The sequence below is a fragment of the Asterias rubens genome, chromosome 19 (assembly GCF_902459465.1).
Source record: "Asterias rubens chromosome 19, eAstRub1.3, whole genome shotgun sequence".
Classification (NCBI taxonomy): Eukaryota; Metazoa; Echinodermata; class Asteroidea; order Forcipulatida; family Asteriidae; genus Asterias; species Asterias rubens.
The window spans coordinates 10,263,614-10,287,135 of record NC_047080.1 but is presented as its reverse complement, the minus strand read 5'-3'; the positions used below and the strand labels follow the sequence as shown (position 1 = coordinate 10,287,135).

The 23,522-nt window shown below is 40.3% G+C and overlaps 1 protein-coding gene across 1 annotated transcript in view; it reads left to right on the top strand.

Moving 5' to 3' along the window:
• LOC117303508 (prokineticin receptor 2-like) overlaps positions 1-23,296 on the top strand; it is a 41,777-nt gene extending 18,481 nt beyond the window's left edge. Inside the window, exons 2-4 of the mRNA XM_033787731.1 lie at positions 6,502-6,862; positions 15,274-16,888; positions 22,290-23,296. Coding sequence (XP_033643622.1) covers positions 16,365-16,888; positions 22,290-23,094 — 1,329 coding nt within the window. The 5' untranslated portion in view covers positions 6,502-6,862; positions 15,274-16,364 and the 3' untranslated portion in view covers positions 23,095-23,296. The remainder of the gene's footprint in view (positions 1-6,501; positions 6,863-15,273; positions 16,889-22,289) is intronic.
• Positions 23,297-23,522: the final 226 nt, after the last annotated feature.

Sequence of the window (23,522 nt, the reverse complement as noted above, 5' to 3'; positions counted from 1 at the left end):
TGGTCGAGAGAAAAACACTCTTGAAGTATTTTTTCCTCGACATCAACTCACAGACAAAGCTGTGGCGAAAGGGGGTTCAGGTTTAAAGGGCCATGGAAGATGCACCAACTTTTCTGGGGGCACTTCTAGTCAAAAGAGGACTTTTGAGACGCTAGGTGGCAGCAGACCTACCAGGTGAATCTTTCTTTTCGGTATTTGTGCGCATGATCAGTATTACGTAAACAGTGGAAAATTACCTGGTAAGTCTGCTGCCACCTATCGTTGAAAAGTCTCCCTTGTATAGTTCGTGTTTCTGGGGGATTTTATGAGTTCCTCTCATACTCCCCTAACTAACCATTTTTCGGTAGTACGCGCATGCTCAGAACTTCGTAAGCGGTGCAAATTTACCGGTAAGTCTGCTGCCACCTAGCGTTCCCAAATACCCATGTTTCTGGGGATCGGAATATGTTTCCCTCTCCCAGAAGTAATTATGTCGTGTACCTATACAAAGCGTAATTGCAATTAGTCTCCTTGTTCGGCTTCATCTATCTCAAATAAAAACATGGGCGACTACTTCAGAAATGACAAGAGCTGAAATCCACAAAGTAATTGCAATCGTGCTTTAATTAGACCTATACATGCTTCCCCCAAGTCCACGTAAAACCATTTCGACGTTAAACAAAAAACGAAGAATAAAACCCTTTTATCAATCGAGATGGGTTAGAACTGTGTAACCACCTCTCAACGACACTGACACAGCCCAATTAACATGTTTTGCCACACATCCGTTTCCACACCGACACTCCAAGGCATCCACCCTTAAATTGGCCATTTTTGACATCTCAACTGCGCGGGCAGAGTCGAGTGTCACTTCAGAGTGTATTTAAAAGCTTGTCTTTCATCGGTTGAGCTCCAACACGGAAGTTTGTTCCCCCACTCTCAGACACATCGTCTAAATGCACAAAGTATAATTACTTCAGATAAAAAATTACCCTTCCTTGACCCTGAAGTGAGAAGCACCTTGTTAGTGTACTTTTATCTTTACCTATCTTTTTGAGGCAGCGAGCACACAAATTTCACCCGCGTGTGAGAAATTTGTTCACCCTCTCATCTCGTTGAAAGGGTCTGGGGTCCTTGAGGTGAACGGGAGACTTGGGTGACTGACACTCACTTAAAAACGAAGGGTGTCGTCTGATAAGCTCAGCATTACCTCCTCTAGCTATTCCACATCCGTAGGGAAACTCCTTAACACCTTGAAAAAATATTTTATAAAAAAAATGAAGTTATGAAGTCCACTTTTTAGATGAGTGGTCCTTGCGAAATTTAACAAGCAGCCACCCGATCAACAAGTTAAATATTTTTCGCGGAAACGTGTTGGCATGTTTTTTTGTTTTACTTTTACAACGCAAGACTTTTGTCTGTGAACGTGAGCCGACAAGATCTTATGAATAGAACGGAGAATAAATCCCGCGGGTAAAAACTAAATAAATCTTCAATATGCTTCATGTTTATAGAGATATCTTGTTGGAAAAGGGAAACATGAAAGAGGAAAATCTCTTTTTCAGCAAAAGGCCAGTCCGTTTTGTTCTTATAGGGGTGTGGAGAAAGGCAGTGCTTTGGTTGTATTCTGCGGCGTCATTTTGTCACGAGTTGTTGGGGACGAATTCAGGTGAACCACGGATCTATTTTGAATCAGGCAACATTTGGATAACTCAAGCTTGCAATAATAGGAACTCTTGGTGCAAACTCTATGAACTATGATATTAAAAGTTTGTTTTTTTGCTGTTATTGGCGATGGAGGTGTTGTTAAACAAGGCTGTTAACACACCCATGGGCGCAACATTTAAGATAATGCAACATAATATGTTCTATAAATAACTGCGCTTGTTTTGTTGAAATTAGACGCCCACAAGAGTGGGTCTGTACTTGTTATTTCTGTACTCGGAATAAATGTGGTATTTTCATTTTTTTCTTTTTTTTTCTATTCTTATTTCAAATACATTCAGTAAAAGGAACATTACCGAACTGGTAAAAAAATAACTCATTATAAGATCTCATGGTGACTAGTAGAAAACATCCCTTGAAATATTTTTGTCTGATATGTCATAATTAGATGAGCAAGTAAAGAAAACTTGTTTACAATTCAGTCGAAAGTCATCCAAATTATTTCTTAATGGATTTTGTGTAAAGTAAACTTCATTCTAAGTTATCCTGAAGGCGAGCAGAATATACTGTTCGAAACGTCGAGACCACACCCGCCGGGTCTTTTCAGAGCCACCCTTAAACAGATATTTCACATGGTAAAAGGCAGTGGACACTATTGGTAGTTACTCAAAATAATTATTAGCATAAAACTTTACTTGGTAACGAGTAATAGGGAGAGGTTGGTAGTATAAAACATTGTTTGAAACAGCTCCCTCTGAAGTGGAGTACTTTTCAAGAAAGAAGTAACTTGTCACGAATTTGATTTCGAGACCTCAGATTTAGAATTTGAGGTCTCGAAATCAAGCATCTGAAAGCGCTTAGCTTCGTGTGACAAGGGTGTTTTTTCTTTCATTATTATCTCGCAACTTCGATGACCGATTTTCACAGGTTTGTTATTTTATGCATATGTTGAGATATACCAAGTAAGAAGATTGGTCTGTGACAATTACCAATAGTGTCCAGTGTCTTTAACTATTTAGTAGTGATAGTTTCTTCTCAGTTAATATTTAAACCAAAAAATTAAGGTTATCTTTCTAAAACTCTAATGTCCTGTTCATACTTTGAATCTATTCCAGCCGAAATAACTGAGTTACCAAATCAGCAATTTGTCAAAATTACCCGATGCACGCATGAGTGTGAATGCCGAATTACAGCTGTGTGCATTTCTAACGCTCTCGCCAGTTGGCAATTACTTCAGTCCTATGTCGATAACGATGAGACTGCTCATGTACGGCACACAGTGCTCGTAATGGATGATTTGTTCTGATCGTGGCTGTACATGCATTAACCGCTTCTTTAATGTATAACATTATATTTACTTTAGTTGGGCTATCCCTCAGCTGACATCAGAAATGACACGCAACATGCTTGGGTTTCCAGACAGTAAAAATAGTTATCATGACATTTACAATCTTAATTTGCCCCCCCCCCCACCTTCTTAATTCAAAACAACGTGTGTGTTTGAGGAAGCTTCTTTTGAATGAGAACAAATAAATGAGAACAAATAAATGTCACAACCAACCCATCGGGGTTGTTGTTGCGACCGAGGAAGAAACCAACACTGCAGAAATAAATTTGCACTCAAGCCAATCAAGATTATATTTACAAAATATCACAAATTTATTTACAAAACAATTCTGCTCTCTGAGTTCCTTTCAGTGGCCACTGCTTAAACAACGAAAGTCACAATAAATCCAACAATCAAAATTTACTCATTTCAAACCTTAAATTGAGTCAACCCGACTCTTAAACTTGTGAGTTACAGTTACTGGCTTCAAGTAACCTTAACTCGCCAGTAGTTTATTCAAGTTTCTACGCCTTGCATCACCTCGATCTCAAATTCTAACTTCTCAATAATTTCAACAATATATCTCCGGTACTTTGCAAATTCTCAATAATTCAACAATATCTCCACTACTTTGCAACTTCTCAATAATTCAACCATATATCACGGTCTTTGGCAAATTCTCAATAATTCAACATTATATCTCCAATACTTTGCAACTTCTCAATAATTCAACCATATATCACAGTACTTGACAACTTCTCTACAATCCAACAATTATTTAACAAACTGTCTACTCTAAGGTTCACACCACTCCTTAGGCTCGTTAATTCTCCTGAGTCTACAATATCATAGTTCCTCAATGGTCGTGAGAAGTGTACTGTTCATTGGATGTTCATCTGTGCATTCTGTGTTTCCAGCTCTTGCACGTAAGCGGGGAATCGTGTTCGTAAGCGCAGAATTCGGCGGTAAGCAGAGCCATGAAATTGGGCCCTGTTCTCATTTTGCATTGAGAGTCAGATCAGACCGTGTCTGAATTCGCGCCTACAGCTACGGCTAGATATCCGCGTCATCGTCCGTTGAAGTATAGGACTTCCCTGATACAAACACCCATAGCAACAACCGTAGAAGCAGCCGCCAATTCGGATCCGGCCTCATAACCACTCTCGCCGTCAATTGGCAACTTCTCTTTCATCAAGCATTTTGACTGGAGGAATGCCACGCCCTCTTTGAGGGGTGAAGTGCTTGAAAAAACATCTCCTTCAATGAACCGACCGATCAATCTATTTATAGCGAAAAGTAAACCAAATACATCAGCATATATCTAACCGTATGAACCTCTACCCGCTCAAAGCACTCCATCATCAGTTGATGGCTCCAATCCACTCGACATTCAGAACCTCTGTTTAAAACCCTGACTGCACAGGCTGTCAAGCACAGTATTAAATATAAAGCACACAACATAATAATCAGCTAAAATATAATATAATGGGTAGTTTAGTTCAGGACGTTGGTTTGCATAGTTACGCAGCTCAACAAATTTAGTAAACTTTTAATTAGTTGAATCAAATTTATTTTAAGGATAATTAAAGTTTTTTTTTTCTTTTTTGGGGGGTTGGGGGGTTGGAGATTTGGGCTTTTTTTGAAATATCATTCTCTCAGCCTTGGGAAAGTGTTAGTTAAAAGGAAATATATGATTTCAACTTTAAGGTGTAGCCAACATTTATCATGGGACTTAAATAGACAATTTTATGTTCGGATGTCAGATTCAGTGACTGAACGAAATTAAAATTATGCTGCTTTTAAAACTTCATGACCGAGGGTTTACAAGGCGGATCCATTGGTATAGTTTTTTTGTATGGTTCTGGGAACCAATAACATTATACAGGGACTGTTTCTAAATGAACACAAACACATTCTCTGAGACTCATGGAAAGTCCAAAGTCTTGTTCGGTAGCGTATCACGATTCATGGGGAACTCCAGCAAACTCCAATCATAATTGATTAATCGGTTTTATATTAAAGAGGGTTTTTACTTTATTCGGCTTCTAATTAATGTAATTCTCTAAAGAGAAGGATATTCCACTAATTCCACCAATAAGAGTTGATCCCACTGGTATCGAGTCTTTGACATCAAAGAGAAGATTTATAATCCTTCAATCAGCTTTCAGAAAACGCCTGACCTGGTTTAAATTGATCATCCCGTCAAGGGAACTCAGCAAACTCCCACAAGAGGATATAAACACCTAGCTGGCAATTCGAGCTACCCCCCCCCCTTAAACCAGTTTCTGGGCATCAGATAAATTGTGGTAAAATTTTAGCCATCTTTCAAGGGAGTGCTTAAGTATAGTCACTTCTATGTGAATGTATCTTGTTTGGAAGATACCATTTAGTTGGCATCAGAATTCGAGTTGAAACCTCCGTTTAAAACCAGTTTCGGGGTCAACCTGACCCAAAAGGGGTCAAGCCACCGGGACCTGGGTCGATTTCACAAAGGTAGTCTTGACTTACGATCAGCTCTAGGACTCTTTATGAGTTATTACAAACTGAAGGCTAGTCCTAGGACGAGTAACTCGTCCTTTTTACTCGAGATAAGACTAGTCTTATATATAACTCTATATTATGAAATTCACCCCTGGGAAGACTATACTGTAAATAAGCCTGAGCCCGGGATTTTAAAAGTGTGGGTGGAACATATAACATTGTGAATGTGCGAGAAAAACAAATATATGTCAGCACTCAGCAGAACACTTTAATTTAATCCGTATGCCGACATTCAATATGAAAAGCGAAAAAAGAAATGTACTTATTCATAGAAAAATGAATTACATAATTCTAAGTCTTGGCATGTACCATCGAGCGAATTACACAATCAAATTAGTTTTAGATAAGAGGGTTTCCGAGACAAAAATGGGTCTTTCCAGCAATGCATCCAGGCCCTGTGATTTACTTACTGAAAACCCTACATAGTATCTCCCTTTTTTCAACAGCAACTGAAGACTTGCTTTTCCTACCCTACCATTAGTTCCATCTTCATCGACGCATTTGAATGGTTTCCTACGGATTCAAGTGCGCTTTAACAAATGCTGTGTTGTTTTATTACTTTTAAAGGCAGTGGACACTATTGGTAATTGTCAAAGACTAGCCTTCACAGTTGGTGTATCTCAACATATGCATAAAATAACAAACCTGTGAAAATTTGAGCTCAATCGGTCTTCTAAGTTGCGAGATAATAATGCTTGATTTCGAGACCTCAAGTTCTAAAACTGAGGTCTCGAAATCAAATTCGTGGAAAATTACCTCTTTCTCGAAAACTATGGCACTCCAGAGGGAGCCGTTTCTCACAATGTTTTAAACCATCAACCTCTCCCCATTACTCGTCACCAAGAAAGGTTTTATGCCAATAATTATTTTGAGTAATTACCAATAGTGTCCACTGCCTTTAAATATACATATTTAAAGTGTTTTGCAACATCCATCTACTATTATCTCCAGTTTTCATATTTTCCTTTCTGTGTTTTCTTCTCTTTTAGACATACGCCTATTGTAGAATATCCATCTCCCACACAACGTACCAGAAAAGTAAGGTGTAAATTAAGAGCTGAAAGGCAATCTCTTTAAGACGGTCATACAACAAGGAGCTACCTGCAAGAAGAAGACACACTGCCTTAAAAACTGGAAAAGAGGTCCCTTTTAGAAAGAGAAAGAAAACACCTCATTTGTTGGCAATCCACAGCACCTGTCCACCTAATCTCAACCAGATAGTTTCCTGTCCATCTTGGGTGTCATCACGTAAAACCAAAGAGAAGACATAACACTGATCTGTCTGGAGTGGTCATCCTAACTTCCGATGCAGCACGGCATAATGGAGTGACGAGCGAGAAGGCACACAAGGTAAGGGGGGTCTCGCCCCGACGATCGAAATATCAATACGGCAACCTTTAGTGTTGGTTTTAGCGATAGAGCTGTCAGGAACATTATTCTAAATAAAAGAGAAGGGGTAATATTTAGGTTGACCTTAAGTGTTCCTTATAGATCGTTTTTTTACTGCTCTGCCAGTACAATGTCAAATACAATGGGATTTGGGGCAAATCCCTTGGCAACATGCTATTAGCAAGACAAATGTGTTTTTGTATCTTATTTTTTTCCGAAACTGGACCAGACCAACCCTGGGAAGGTAACATGTTTACTTTATTGGTGAATACATACATAGGTTGCCCTTGAAGGATTTGGGTACTTTTTCAAAATGTCCATAGATTTACATTAAACTTACAGGGTTTGAAGATAATGATAGTGGAAAGCTTCCCTTCAAATCATACTTACTGAGGTGCTGTAGTTTTTGAGAAATGAGTAAAACAATGTCATACAAATCCGTTTGTAAAATGATTAAAATAATTTCCGTCTCATGAGACGAAAATTATTTTCATGACATTGTTTTACTCCTTTCCCAAAAACTACAGCACCTCAGCACGTAGTATTTTCAGGGAAACTTTCTTCTATCATTATCTTCAAACTGAAAGTTTTGTGTAAATCTGTGGACATTGTGTTTTTTGTCCTTCAAAAGTAACATAGACCCTTTAAAATGTTACCCCGATATCGTTTTTATATGCCGCTCTTGCCAGGACAATTTCAATACACTAGGTTTGGGGTCAAACCCTGTGGTGACATGAATATTAGCAAGACAATAATATTTACTTTTTTCCCGCGTGAATATATTTCCTTTTTTTCCGTGCAGAGTTATCCACCCTAAAGCGAAATCAGTTACTTGTTCGATTAAAGATAATATGAACCGCGAATTATCATTCGTTGAGATTTTTATCAAGCATTGAGTATGAAAAAGCCTTCGGAACGCCACGTCAGCTCGGGGCTGTACCCGAGGGAGCTGAGAAAAATTAAAGGGATGTTATTGGCCCAATGACCAGGGCACTAATGTAAAGCGCATTGATACGGTTATTGTGTATTGCGCTATATAAGAATCTGGTATTATTCTAAAGGGGGCATTTTTTTATATACACAGTATTGACAAAAATACCGAATACTGAATAGGTAACCAAATTCGTTAGTACAATGACAGTGGATTCTATTTTGAAGCGTTTCACAAAACAATGGGCATAGGTTCGTAAAAACAACCGAATAAGGAATAGGTAACCAAATTCGTTAGTACAATGACAGTGGATTCTATTTTGAAGCGTTTCACAAAACAAGGGGCATAGGTTCGTAAAAACAACCGAATAAGGAATAGGTAACCAAATTCGTTAGTACAATGACAGTGGATTCTATTTTGAAGTACTGAGCAAAATTGCCGGTAGTGTGACCCAAATACCGAACAGACTTTGTAACTACTTGGACCAGCGATATTTAGACACTTCTCTACAAGCCGTGTTTCCCCCGTTTGTTCTTGAAATAACTCGACCATTCTGACGTTTCTAAGAAACAGAAAGATTTCAAAAAGGAATAGAATGTTGTTTCCAATGACGTACGGGTATAGTACTTTAAAAATAGAAAACCTCTCGGGCATGTTTGTTTAGGGAAAGGAAGTTCCCCTCAACGTTCGGTTTCGACTGGTGGATTTGAAATGCTAAACACAAACCTGAACACGTTTCTGAGGCCTTGTGTTGTTTTTCTGTACATTGTTTATTCAACGAGTCGGTTTAAGCCCCGCAGTGGAGTGTGTTTTGGCGGTCATCATTTAAAACTCTGCTGAGCATGATAGAAATGTGGTGCCGAGTAGAACATTATATATATATTTTTTTAATCATCTCTTCGTAAATCCAGATGCTTATGGATAAATTCAATTTAATAATAAGACATTAATTTCACATTGACATCCTCAATATAAGTAAACAACATTTCTATGAGGACAAATTTGAACAGTAGTTGCTGCAACAGAATAGAATCATAATATGACATTTTACAGTATTAAAGGCAGTGGACACTATTGGTAATTACTCAAAATAATTACTAGCATAAAACCTTTCTTGGTGATATGATGAGTAAATGGGAGAGGTTGATGGTAAAAACATTGTGAGAAACGGCTCCCTCTGAAGTGCCATAGTTTTCGAGAAAGAAGTAATTTTCCACGAATTTGATTTCGAGACCTCAGATTTAGAACTTGAGGTCTCGAAATCGAACATCTAAACGCACACAACTTTGTGTGACAAGGGTGTTATTTTCTTTCATTATTATCTCGCAATTTCGATAACCGATGAGCTCACATTTTCACAGGTTTATTATTTTATGCATATGTTGAGATACACCAAGTGTGAAGGCTAGTCTTTGACAATAACCAATAGTGTCCACTGCCTTTAAGTAAGCTTTGACTGTAAACTTGACTGTAAACAAAAAAAATCCTTGACGATATCAACATGTAGGAAACAATGTGAAGCACAGCTTTTGTACCTTTCCTTGGAAAACTTTATTTTTTAAAAATTTTTTCTTGGGGGGGGGGGGGGGGGGTTGGCATGTCGTATTATTTGCTAGCAATTTTTCTTTCATGCTGCCTTTCTAATATTCCAAAGATGTGCATGCGTGTAAAGACATATGCCAAATCAATGACTGGATATAATTAAGCCCCCGTATGCGCCAAGAGCACGCAGCCCGCTTCGTGTTAACACAAATCAACTGACATGTTTGCCCCAACATTGCCCCCCCCCCCCGAAACCCTCCCTCCAAAATCGTAAAACGGTTCCTAAAAAATGTAAAGGGGTGGATTTCACAAAGGTAGTCCTAACTTAGGACTAGTCCTAGGCAATGCTAAGAGATAGGACCGGTCCGAAGTTAGGACCAGTAACTCATCCTAACTTAGGACTGGTCCCATCTCTTAGCATTGCCTAGGACTAGTCCTAAGTTAGGACTACCTTTGTGAAATCCACCCCTGGACTTGTCTGATTTTGATTGAAAACTACATTTTTCTGTCGAGGACTTTTATAATGGTTTCCCTATATACCCTAGTTGCATTGAGTTTCGTGTTCAGGGGTCGGGTTTAAGGAGCTTGGTAATTTGTAAGGTGTAGTCACTATTGAAAGGTGCTTTATTGGGTTACAAAACTGTGACTGCACTGCTCGACCTCTTTTTCATATTTGCATCGCCGGTCGTATTCCTGAAAAACACCTGCCATAGTATGATATTATGAGCCATGTTCATAAGTTGGATCGATCCTTCTGATTCTATGGCTTAAGTTCGTTATGGCATACATAAATTGCCATTGATATTAAAGGCAGTGGACACTATTGGTAATTGTCAAAGACATAGCCTTCACAGTTGGTGTATCTCAACATATGCATAAAATAACTAACCTGTGAAAATTTGAGCTAATCGGTCATCGAACTTGCGAGATAATAATGAAAGAAAAAAACACCCTTGTCACACGAAGTTGTGTGCATTTAGATGGTTGATTTCGAGACCTCAAGTTCTAAATCTGAGGTCTCGAAATCAAATTTGTGGAAAATTACTTCTTTCTCGAATACTATGGCACTTCATAGGGAACCGTTTCTCACAATGTTTTATACCATCAACTTCTCCCCATTACTCGTTACCAAGAAAGTTTTTATGCTAATAATTATTTTGAGTAGTTACCAGTAGTGTCCACTGCCTTTAAGTTCGTTGTTGCATACATAAATTGCCATTGATATTAATAAATGTTCGATAGTAAAGGCCCAAGAAGAAAAAATATCTACATGTAAAAATATATAATACAGTTTTCTTATAGGTCAGTTATAAGATAGTGTTAGAACAATGTATGTTGTACAACTGAAGCTTTCCTTTTGCATGCAATGCAGTTGATTGCCACCAAGCTGCCGATAAACAATTCACATGTGTGTATTTTACTTTTCATGTGTGTCAGGCATTGATCAAGGCACATGTGCGAAAGTTTTTGGATGTTTGAAATTTTGAAGAAAAATATCGCATCATCTGTCAAAGTTTGTTCAAACAATTTTGTCTACACTCGGATCATGAAACTTGTACTCACAACATTGAGTGTTAGACTGTAGGCCTACTGGTGGAGGCGGTGGCCCGACCTTTCTCCATGACATACGATAGTTTACAACCCTCAAACACGGACCACAATGAATACCGTCTGATGTACTTGTTGGTTTCAACATCAATATTTTCCTCGAAAGTGCGTTTTCTTCCCTCAAGTATTTTCGGCCCGCGATGTGAATTGCTTCCCTCCATTTGGTCCGAGCTCTTACCGAGTTCTGTTTGGATAATGTCCCCGTACGGTTTACAGAATGTACCACTCTAGGTTCCGGTCAGTTTAACGTACAACCTCGCTCTCATGCAGAACCAATATAGACATAGACTTGTAGTGGGTCGTCGTAACCTGTTGGCTTTCTTGTTCCCCTGGATGACATCTCAGTGCCCTCTTTTGACGTTTATTTAACCCTGGTACCAATGTGCGAGTATACTCCAGAGGAGGTTTCTGCACAGTATAGGAAGATGAAGTCTAGTGAAGGTCCTTTATTGAACAAGCTTTTTGACTCAATTGTATATTTTATATCAAAATAAAACCAATGCACTTGTTTGAATGCAGCAATAGAACTTCATCTGAATTGCAGTTTAAGTTAGTACCTTTGAAACCGCTGATACATTTCATGCGATGTGCATAAAGAACATAGATGAAATATTTTAATAAAAATTGAAAATTTGTTGTTACGAAGCTTTCAGATGAAACAACTATACGTGCAGGCCTAAAACACAGAGGCCACCAAGTATAACCTTTGTTTCCGTGTGGTCTTTACCCTATGTTGTGCCCCTTTAAACGTTTCCAATTTACTTTAAGGTTTTCTGTTGCCAAATGACACTCGGTCTTGCCCTCTCAAAGATGAAATTTCATACGTGGAGAGCACCGGCTACTTTATAGGCCCTGCTCGTTGACGCTTTAGGGCAAACCATAGCTAGCTTACGTGGTATACTTGGGGTAGCCTGTGGTCTTTGATCGAATCCAACTTCTCATAAGGATGCAGTACAAAATGCATACCAAAAATATAACTAAAACCCAACGGATAAGCTGCAATGTGATGAACAACAATAAGCCATAGTTTGATTTTATTAAAGTCTGGTGCAATGACTTGCTTACAGTCACAAGTTACCGCCTACATTTGAATTTCTTCAGAATATAGAGACAGTTGCTATGTCAAATGGTGAGAGACAAGCTTTTGTATAGCAACCTCCAGGGCCCAATTTTATGGCTCTGCTTACCGTAAGCACAGAATCGGCGCTTACGGAGGCAAGGAATGATGTGCTTACGGCAAGCGTATTTCACGACTAAGCAGCGAATTTTGGCTTCTGCTCGTGCGTACTCCACGTCACTAGGCATTCTACGCTTTCAAGGCTACCGAAGAAATTCGGTGCTCGGGACGTAAGCGGTGAATCTTGATCGTAAGCACAGAATTCGGCGGTAAGCAGAGCCATGAAATTGGGCCCAGATGAGTAAACCATTGTACCATTGTGCCATACACATCCATTCAGAATTGTGCATGGGTGTTCACCGTCTGTCACATAACTAAACAATAGCTTGTACCAAATCTAATGACATAGCAACTGTCTCTAAGGTCTGTGGAACTTGAAGCAAGTCATTGTACCAAACAGCATTAAAATCTAACCCGCAAATGGCTTATTGTCAATATCGTTAAAATTTCGAGTACTAGACACGCTGCCCCTCACCTTTTAAATTTTGTTGCCACACGTATTTGCTTTTTTTCAGAAAAGATAATTGCCCGCACGATTACTCCCCGTAGTGACTATCAGGTCTTTTAGGGTGATCGTTGACCGGGACGCCAACTGCAACTCTATTATTAGCAGGCAGCCACAGGCAGGAATGCCATACACTCGTGTTGTTGGGCCCACAGAGCGGCTTATAATTTAAGCATAAAATACAGCCTAAAATATCCCTGCTTAGCGATAATGAGCAGGACACCGGTCACAAAATGTTCATATGACATGGTATTTTGACTGGTAACCTTATTCCGGTAAGCATAAGTTTGTTATTAATAATTATAATAATAGCCTGAAAAGTCTTTTCAAGCCTACACCCGAGACGTATCGATGTTAGTCGGCCATTTTACTCGATACTTTTTCCTATTTTTTGTTTCAGGGACCAAATATCTTGCCTGCTAGCACTTTATGCTGGCCTTCTCCCTTTTTGGAAATACATTACTTAATTTAAAGGGGTGCCGAAGTGAAATTAAGTACCAACACAGTAACAGGATCACCAATGTACCCTTTTTTCAAGGACAACTCTCAATTAATTTTTCTACAATGATGAAGGATCGAGTTGTTGTCCATTAATTCACACCATCCATTTCAAAGCACCTCATCCCTCAACAAGTGGGCATATAGCTAGGGGGCGTCGTTATAGGCCAACAAACTCCAGAAACCCAAACCTAGTAGGCGTCTATTGATTCTAAAGGCTTGAAACCCAACCGCCACTTCGTGACTTCAGCCCGCCATTCCACTTTGGTTTGTAATCAGATGATGTCTTTGATGAAAAAAAAAACAATCAGCAGATTTCGAAAGAGACTTGCTCAACCCACCCCCCCCCCTCCCCCATCCCTAAACAAAATGTGATTTGCACGAAAAGAATGAACAGCACAGGGGTGGATTTCACAAAGGTAGTCTTAACTTAGGACTGGTCCTAGGCAATGCTAAGAGATAGGACCAGTCCTAATTTAGGATGAGTTACTGGTCCTAACTTAGGAATGGTCCTATATCTTAGCATTGCCTAGGACTAGTCCTAAGTTAGGACTACCTTTGTGAAATCCACCCCTGGCTTGTTAAGATGATCTTCCTTTCAAGGGAACTCGCCAAACTCCCACAATGGGATATAAACACCAAGCTGGCAACAGCCAATCTCACTCATAAAAAACTGTGTTAAAGGATTCGGGTACTTTTTCAAAATGTCCACAGATTTACATTAAACTTACAGGGTTTGAAGATTATGATAGTGGAAAGCTTCCCTTCAAATATTACTAACTAAGGTTGTGTAGTTTTGAGAAATGAGTAAAACAAGTCACAAAATAATTTTGGTCTCATGATACCAAAATTATTTTAGCATGAAAAATCCCCTTAAACAGTTATGATATTATACCAAAACCATAGCATAACTGGTTAGTACATTTTTACATGCTAAAACTGAGACGAAAATTATTACTTTTACTCATTTCTCAAAAACTACAGCACCTCAGTAAGTAAAATTTCAAGGGAAGCTTTCTACTATCATAATCTTAACGTCTATGATTTTGAGTTTTACGAGTCCAAAAACTGTGATCCACGACAATACTTTATGTGAAATCAGCAGTAAGTTGGGGGGTTCGAACCCGTCACCTTGTGACTACAAGTCATGCAGTCTACCTACTGGACCACGGCGACATGATTGTTCCTGTAGCACAGTTGTTGGGCCTCGGGGAGGGTGGGGGGTTCAACTTGGAGGTTTTTTTCTAAAAGAGAAAAAAGTATGGACAATTCTCCCACCTTCCGTTCTTCGTTCGCAAAGAAAAAGGATTACCACGCAGTTTCGAGGCATATTTTGTATGGATTATTATATTCTACTATAAAAACAATTTTCTAACCATATGCATTTCATAACAAATTGTTACAAACGATTTTCATGGACCAACTCGCCCAAATCAAGGCAGCATGTCACTTTAAAGTTGTAACTGCGTTACATCGTTCATGATTTGGTTACTCTATTTCGCCAATAGACTGAACTCGCCCAATCCAATGCAATGTTCATTTTAAGTTGTTAATGTGTTTAACTCGCTCATAACTCTATTTCGCCAATAGCAGCTCAACGATCCAAGGCAACGTATCCCTTTAAATTTGTAAACTGTATAGTGTGTTTAACCTGCTCTTGATTTAGTTATTCTATTCCACCAAAAGACCAACTCGTCCGATCCAAGGCAACGTGTACCTCGCAAAATGTAACTGTGTTTAACTTGCGACTTACTCTATTTCGCCAATAGACCAACTCGCCCCATCCAAGGCAACGTGTCCTTTATGATTTACTCTATTTCACCAATAGACCAAATTCGCTCGATCCAAGGCAACGTGTCCCTTTGAGGTTATAGCTGTGTTTAACCTGCCCATGGTTTAGTTACTCTATTTCGCACGTCTGCACTTTATTAGTTTAAGGTCCCACTACACAGTAGATGAGTGATCTGAAGCTTTTCATCTCAGAGAGTCTTTTACCCGAGAAACTGAGAGAAGAAACAAACTCTCCTTAACAATCTCACCGTCTTGACATCCCGATCCTCATGACTCAAGAAACTAACCGGTACTTATGTTTCCTCCTTTTCCCGTTCCAGGCTCAGTATCCCATCGCGTTCTGTCGTCATCTCACAATCATCCAACCAGAGTGCAGGATTGCAGTTGATCTTGTGGTTTAATTTCTCTTGAGGCATAGACAGCACACAAGACTTCCCAGCAACCCTGCCATCAATACAACGTCAAGTGTTTGGGAACTGTCTAATCAACTCTTCGTGAGTTTTGCTGCTGTGCAAAGGGGAGGGTTGGACGTGTTTAAGAGGCCATCTGTCGCCGAGCTGTAAGTAGGTCTCCAGCTTTGTTCCTTGGCTTTAGGGGTGTTACATATCATAAGACGTTCGTTTGACGCAGGAGAAAACCACCAACAAACAAAAACATCGATACAGGCGCTTCGCAAATCATCAATACTTACGTGAGAATTCTTTTTTTCTGCGACACACACAGACCTAAAAGATGGATTCAACATCTCTATTGCTATTGACGGGGAGCTGAAACGGATTAAACTGGTGATTGCATGCTAGCCTCATTTTTACTGTGTGTGTTCATTGCGTTCCTTGTTCAAAACACCTGCCTTTTGTCGCTGGCTAGGTTATTAACGTGGAATCAAACCGGTAACCCAGCCAATTCGCACCACTGGCATCAACTACTAAAAATACCCTATCTTGTAAATCTGTGGGAGGAAGATACTGTTTCACGGCTGAGCCTTCCTCTGGCGAAGGGAGACTATAAATGAAAAGCTTTTGACATTGACAGTAAAAAAGTTTCCCGAATTTGATGGGAATCACTCTGACAAATTGAGCCTCGGAGGCATTCCAGTAGATGGGATATTTATCTGTGTGTGTTGTTGTCTCACTCTGCTCCTTTCTTCGTGTGTTTATTGAGGAGATGAGGAGTGGAGATTGGTTGTACTGATGGGGGAGAGTGTGCTACGGTGCTTAACCTGAAATCAAGGAGAGTCGGTCGTGGATCTTGACATCTTTAGATTTTCTGCGTGCACAAATTCTGGCATGTGTTCAGTTCAATTGCTGCGATCGATTTCGGTGTAGACTTTAGAATATTACAGCAGCTAGAGGAATACATTATCGAACGGTTTGTTTGTTTATTGGACCCGGGCAAAAATACTCCATCAATCATGGTTTTCGCTGAGTCTGAGCCACTTTACCCAGTGAGTAGCACTGAGAACTTCACCGCCGTCGATTACGGCAACAACCAGTCCACGGAGGAAGCGGACCGGGGCTTTCGCGGCTTCGGCAACGGGGCCGACGCTCCGTTCGACCCGAACGTCTACCACTACACGAGCGAAGAGTTCCAGGACCACGTGAAAGGTATCCTGGTGTACCCTCACATCCACGTTGCCGCCAAGGTGCTCCTCTTCACGAGCTACGCTCTCATGATGGGAGTATGCAGCGTGGGGAACCTTCTCCTCTGTTACGTCATTTACCGCTTCAGACGCATGCGCACCACTACCAACTTGCTCATCGGAAACCTGGCACTGTCTGACTTCCTGGTGGCCGTCATCTGTGCACCTTTAAGCTTTTACCAGTACATGTATCAGCACTGGCCGTTCGGGAAGGCGTTGTGCATTATAACCAACTACCTGAAGTTTACATCGCTGTACGTATCGACCAACTCACTCTTGGCAATCGCTGTAGACAGGTAAGCCTATGAGGGTTCACGGTGATTTGTATCATAATTAAAAATTAATATCATGTTTTTAAGGCACTATGCTTACCAGAATAAGGTTACCAGCAAAACTACCATGTCGCACGTACAATTTGTGACTGGTATCCTGCTCATTTCTGCTTGGCAGAAATATGTCAAGCAATATTTTATGCTTATGCTTAAAATGTGTTTTTTTTCTTTCATTATTATCTCGCAACTTCGACGATCAATTGAGCTCAAATTTTCACAGGTTTGTTAGTTTATGCATATGTTGAGATACACCAAGTGAGAAGACTGGTCTTTGACAATTACCAATAGGGTCCACTGTCTTTAGCCAAAGGCGCGGATATCTGTCAAACTCTTGTCGCTTGACATTCTTGTTCAACTCGACACTTATTCCCCCAAAGTCGCGGAATTACAAAACAGTTTTTACTAAATAATGACTAATGTAGAAAAACTTTAATTCCACAACTGAAATCAGAAAGCACTCACAGGTGACACTCATTGAAATTATGAGTAGTGTTGTACCTTAACACTGTTAATCAAGTCTGACAGAAAATGCTTTTAAAAAACAAGGCTTGCAAATTGAATGCTCTGACATTCCTTACCCCAAGAGTACATAGTTTCTATACAAAGATTTATTAAAAAAAACCAGAAGGAATGACTTTCCGTCTTTGGGTTTTTTTTCTTTAGCGATTTTTTTCATCCTGCGTAAAGTAATGAATAGAATTCTAGAAACTAATCTCGAAAAAATGGTGTCATCGAGAAAAGTGCGTCAACTGCTAGCTCATTAGAGACAAAAACTGTATTGAAGGAGTTTGAGTGGATAGATGGATTCCGGGTCCTTCCAGGGTGACCCGGAAATGTTTACCCAAAAGTGGGATTTTCACCCAAAAGTGGGATTTTTACCCAAAAGTGGGATTTTCACCCAAAAGTGGGATTTTAACACCAGAAGTGGGATTTTGACCCCAAAAGTGGGCTTTGACCCAGAACTAGTATGTTGATGTCATCTCCTGTGGGGAAAGGCATACTTGCTAAATGTTCACTTTCATTTCAAGAATAATCTATCGGAAGATTAAAGCATTGCAAATCTGAATTTCACCAAAGAGCTCCTCTCAGGTCAACTTCAATGTCATCATCAGCCACGCGGTAAAAATTATGGAGAAAAAAATCATTAAATTCATAAGGGTTGTCCTATTGTATTACCACATTGGCAAGATAAAGGGGGTTACTCGATATCCGAAGGAATTGTAGTCACTTTTGTAATTTCATTTAGAAATCGTCTTTGTTGAAATACATTTTTACACCGAGTGTCGGGTCTGAGCGAAATTGTACTAAACAGAAACGGCAGCTATTTTACTGAAATGCACTTGACACGTTTGGTATTGTCAAAGACCAGCCTATTTACTTGGTGTATCTCAACAATATGCATAAAATAACAAGTTTTTGGAAATTCGACTCAATTGGTCATTGAAGTTGCAAGAAAATAATGAAAGAAAAAACACCCTTGTTGCACAAATTTTTGTGCTTTCAGAGGCCTAAAAAGACTTGTGAGAAATTATTTTACCTCCTTCTCAAAAACTACGTCACTTCAGAGGGAGCCGTTTCTCAAAATGTTTTATACTATCAGCTCTCCATTGCTCGTTACCAAGTTACCTTTCGTGCTACAACTTATTTTGAGTAATTACCAATAGTGTTCCGTGCCTTTAACATAAGTCATTATGGCTGCAGGGCTAAACCGTCGGTCCGTATAAAAGGCGACGATTTTCTCAATCATTACTTATTCATCAACTAGAATTTAAACGGTCATATGTCACTTTTGATATCGTTCAAGCCGTCTTATCTTTTTATTTATATATAGTCTATGTCTATATTATACAAATACTGACTGCTTCGAGTGCTATGGTTAAAACTACGACTCCCGAGGTGATCCCCGCAGCGTTCTATTTTCCCGAGGCGCACCAGCGCGGGTTAAAGCAATCATATTTGTTGTATAACACCCCCAACAGACTATTTATCATCTGCGTACACGTAACGTTCGTATAACGCGCGTTTCAGATACACAGATGCACAACTGATTGGGTTCGAGGTGGGTATAAGTCTGGGTACTGCACGCCGTGTGATAGTCGTCGGACTATCACACGGCAAACGATGCACTATCACCCGGCAAACGATGCACTATCACCCGGCAAACGATGCACTATCACCCGGCAAACGATGCACTATCACACGGCAAACGATGCACTATCACACGGCAAACGATGCACTATCACCCGGCAAACGATGCACTATCACCCGGCAAACGATGCACTATCACCCGGCAAACGATGCACTATCACGCGGCAAACGATGCACTATCACACGGCAAACGATGCACTATCACACGGCAAACGATGCACTATCACCCGGCAAACGATGCACTATCACCCGGCAAACGATGCACTGGCACACGGCCGCCGTCTAGTAAAACTAAGACATATCATGTGACGCGCTCTAAACCAATGAAAAGGCAGAATATTTGTAAGGGGTGTTATAAAATCATTATTATTATTATTATTATTATTATTATTTATTTGACCTCAACAAATACAAGTACATCAAAAAGCACAGCAAAAGTTAAACGATAACACAACCAACCATCAAAATAATAACGAATACAATAATTATTCAAGCAAAAAGCACACAATAAATATATTTAAAAAAAACACAGAACATGACATATACATGACAGGAGGACAACTAGATGAGCAAACAAAATGAATGGATTGAGGAGGAGCATGCAGGCATGGGGAGTAAATCAACTGAGGGAAACAACTGGACAGACCAACAAGGAACAACTTATGTGGGTCAGGAACAACAACAGTAAACTTGATTACTGTTGCTCGGAAGCATGTTGTCTATATATACGTCGACGTCCATAATTCACCCATAGTTTTCAGACATTTATGTACACGTAGTGGCTTCTTTTAAAGCACACCTATCAGTCACTCAGTGACGCCCAAGGCGCTGAAACGTACAGTATTTTCCTGCAAGGTATGTGGGACTACGTTTGAATTATCAGATCTTAAAGTTGCTATGTCAGATTTTTTGCCGATTTGACCCAAAAATTTTGATTTAAAATTTTAGGTATTTTGATGGGGGTCGAGAAAGATACAAGCTTTCCCTTCAGCCATTGCTCGAAAAAGTCCGCCAATTATTAGTATTTTCAAAATTAGTTTTTGTCGGGATCCCGACAATGTATCACGTGACCAATTCTTATGTGTTTTATAAGAAACGTTTTAAATTTTGGCCATGGTTCCTGACCATTAAAAGTAAAAGTTAAACTTGTTTTCGTTAGAGCGGGTGATACTCTTGCAAATACTATTCACTCAAAAAAATCTATTTTTTAATGTTTGGGGCCAAAAATCTGACAGAGCATCTTTAAACATAGCACCATTGAAAGGTGCCGTGGCGCAATATGCTGCCGATCAAACCAGGAACACCAGGGCGAACCTCTTCTCTTTTCAATAAGTGCACTGGGTTGTAGTACGTGCATTACACATCACACGGGACCAACGGCTTTTCGTCCCATCCGAAGGACTAAGCACCATGGTTTATAGTGTCTTGCTTAAGGGCACAGGTGTCACGACTGGGAATCCAACCCACACTCTGGTGATCAGAAACACCAGAGCTTGAGTCCGGTGCTCTTAACCGCTAGGCCACAACACGCCACTTTTTCCGATCCCTACAATATGCATTGTGAAAAACAAATCCAAGCTTGCATCACTTCGTGCAAATATTGGGCAAAAAGGGCTCTATTTATATCAACAAGTTCACGCGTGCAAGTTCTCGATGAAGAGATTTGGTTACAGCGAATTAACCATCTGACGTTGATGAAAAACGAGTTGGAAAACATTCGAAGCCAAATGTACGAAAATGTGAAAACAACTTGGGAGGTTCGTTGTCCTTGCATGGGGTTGAAAACATGTAAGAGCTCTTAGGGTTTTTTGAGTATTATTCGAGAGTCAAAAATAGTAACACTGCGAAAGAGACGAAGAGCGTATTGTTGTAGAATACTGTGGCATTGATTTTGTAAAATTTTTGTAAATTCCATTATAATTTTGTTCACATGCGCTGAACAATAAAATATTATTAAAAAATACTAGCAAATAAAAAAAAATTGGAATTGAGAGGCTGTCTACATGGACTGTCCCTAATCGACTCGTGCTGATTAAGAACGACCGAGTGCGGTTTGTGTAGCCTACATCAGTAAAGTTGACAATTGCACTTGACAATTTCCCATAATGAATCCCATGGTAATCATTCTGCGTGCTATGTCTGCTCAAGGTAAATGCACCCATGTGGTGAAAGGCACTGGACACTGTTGCTAATTACTCAACATATTTGTTAGCATAAAAACTAACGTGGAGAGCTGTTGATAGTATAAAACAAGTATCGTAGTTTTTGAGAAAGAGGTAATATCTCACACGAATGAGTGCAGCCTTTATATGCATCTGAAAGCACACACAGTTGTGCAGCAGCGGTGTTTTTTCTTTCAAGCAACTTCGATGACAAATTGAGCCCAAAGTGTTCACATCAAGTTTGTTGTTTTATGCATATGTTGGGATACACAAAGTGAGAATACTGGTTTTTGACCATTACTACAGTGCCGTTAACGAGCTAGGACGGAACATAATCATAAAACTAGAAACTCATAGAGGTTCAGAATGAAAAGAGAATATGCTACTCAAGAGTAGGGGTTATCTTATGTGGTCGTGCGTTTAGCTTCCCTGGGTCGACCCCGATGTTGCGTATTTCATTTTTTTCCAGGACGAACGTGGGCACACAATTACCCCACGTTCGTCCTCGAACCAGGAAAAACCCCCAGACACGTCACCACGTAAACATTCCCGTGGTGACGTCAGTGCACCTCGGGCCAGCCCCAAGTGACCCTATCCACAAGTGGGGCTCTTGGGGCTGGCCCGAGGTGCACTGACGTGGGGTAATTGAGGACGAACGTGGGGTAATTGTGTGCCCACGTTCGTCCTGGAAAGAAGAAAAAACGCCACACCGGGGTCGACCAAGGGAAGCTAAACGAACGCACCCTATAATAATGTCCCTGCCATTTCACCAATGTTTACAGGTGTGTTCTTCTATGCCGTATGTTTGGATATACCAAGTCAGTAAACTGGTCTTTGACAACATAATTACCAAACGTGTCCAGTGCCTTTAAAGGCACTGGACACCTTTCTCACAATGTGTTATTCTATCAACAGCTCTCCGTTGCTCGTTACCGTGTAATTTTGTTATGGTGACAATTATTTTGAGTAATTACCAATAGTGTCTAGTGTCTTTTAGTCCTATTATATGCTCTCTGATGATTGATTGTATTTGTTATATATTTTGTTAATATTAGGTATGTGATTATAATGCACCCGCTGAAGCCTCGTATGACCAAATGCACAGCAAGCATCGTGCTAGTCTGCATATGGATCGTCTCCATGATAGTCGTTATTCCGATGGCCGTGTTCAGCACCACCCACACCATCAGCAACGAGTGGGGCGAGACTACGGAGCGGTGCGGAGACTACTGGTACAACCTCTACTTTATGAAAGCCTACACACTGTTCCTGGCCGTGGTGGAGTTTCTACTCCCCCTCACCATCATGTCGATTGCGTACGTCATCATAGCCAAGAAGCTCTGGTTTCGCGAGGTGCCCGGCGGTCACGTGACCGTGCAACAGGAGCTTGCGGCCGAGTCGTCCAAACGGAAAACCATGCGCATGCTCATCCTCGTGGTGGCGCTTTTCGCGATCTGTTGGGCGCCCTTTTACGCCTATACCATCATCCGTGACTTCGTGTACCCCGACTTCGCCTTGAAGATGTTCGGGGTATTTGAGAATGCCTACTACATCGTGGAAGCCCTGGCGATGAGCAACAGTATGTTTAACACGCTCATCTATATCGTCTTCAACGCCAACTTCAGGAAATACGTCCGGCAGATCCCGGAGTCCTGCCGTAAAATGAAAAATAGTCCCCGGGGCAATCGCTCCAAATCCGGGCGTCGATATTGGTATCCTCTGATGTCCAACTCGCAGGGGCTTCGTAGCTCTATCCGCTCCAGCCTGGCCCGTACTCACTCTACCAACATTTCTCGTCTGGCGGTGCGGAGGGAGCCGTCTGTGCCCTCAAGCACGACGCCTTCGGGACGCAGCGGTTGAAAGTCCTCCGTTCAATTGCCGAAAGGTTTTTTGCGAAATAAAGCCTTCGTTTCTGGTGCCACTTGACAAAGAGTTTATTTTCCAAACCGATAGCATATTAAGAGGCAAAGAAACATGTATTTCTTACCATAAAAAATGTTTAATATTTTGTCTATTATAATAATATTTAAAGCCATTGGACCCTTTCGGTTCAGAAAAAAAAAAAGTTCACAGATTTACAAATAACTTACAGGGTTTACAGAAGGCAATGGTGAAAGACTTCTCTTGAAATATTATTCCATGAAATGCTTTACTTTTTGAGAAAACAACAAAACAATATAAATTAATTACGGATTTATTTGAAACACATGTCATGACACGGCGAAACGCGCGGAAACAAGGGTGGGTTTTTCCGGTGTTTCCTCCCGACTCCGATGACCGATTGAGCC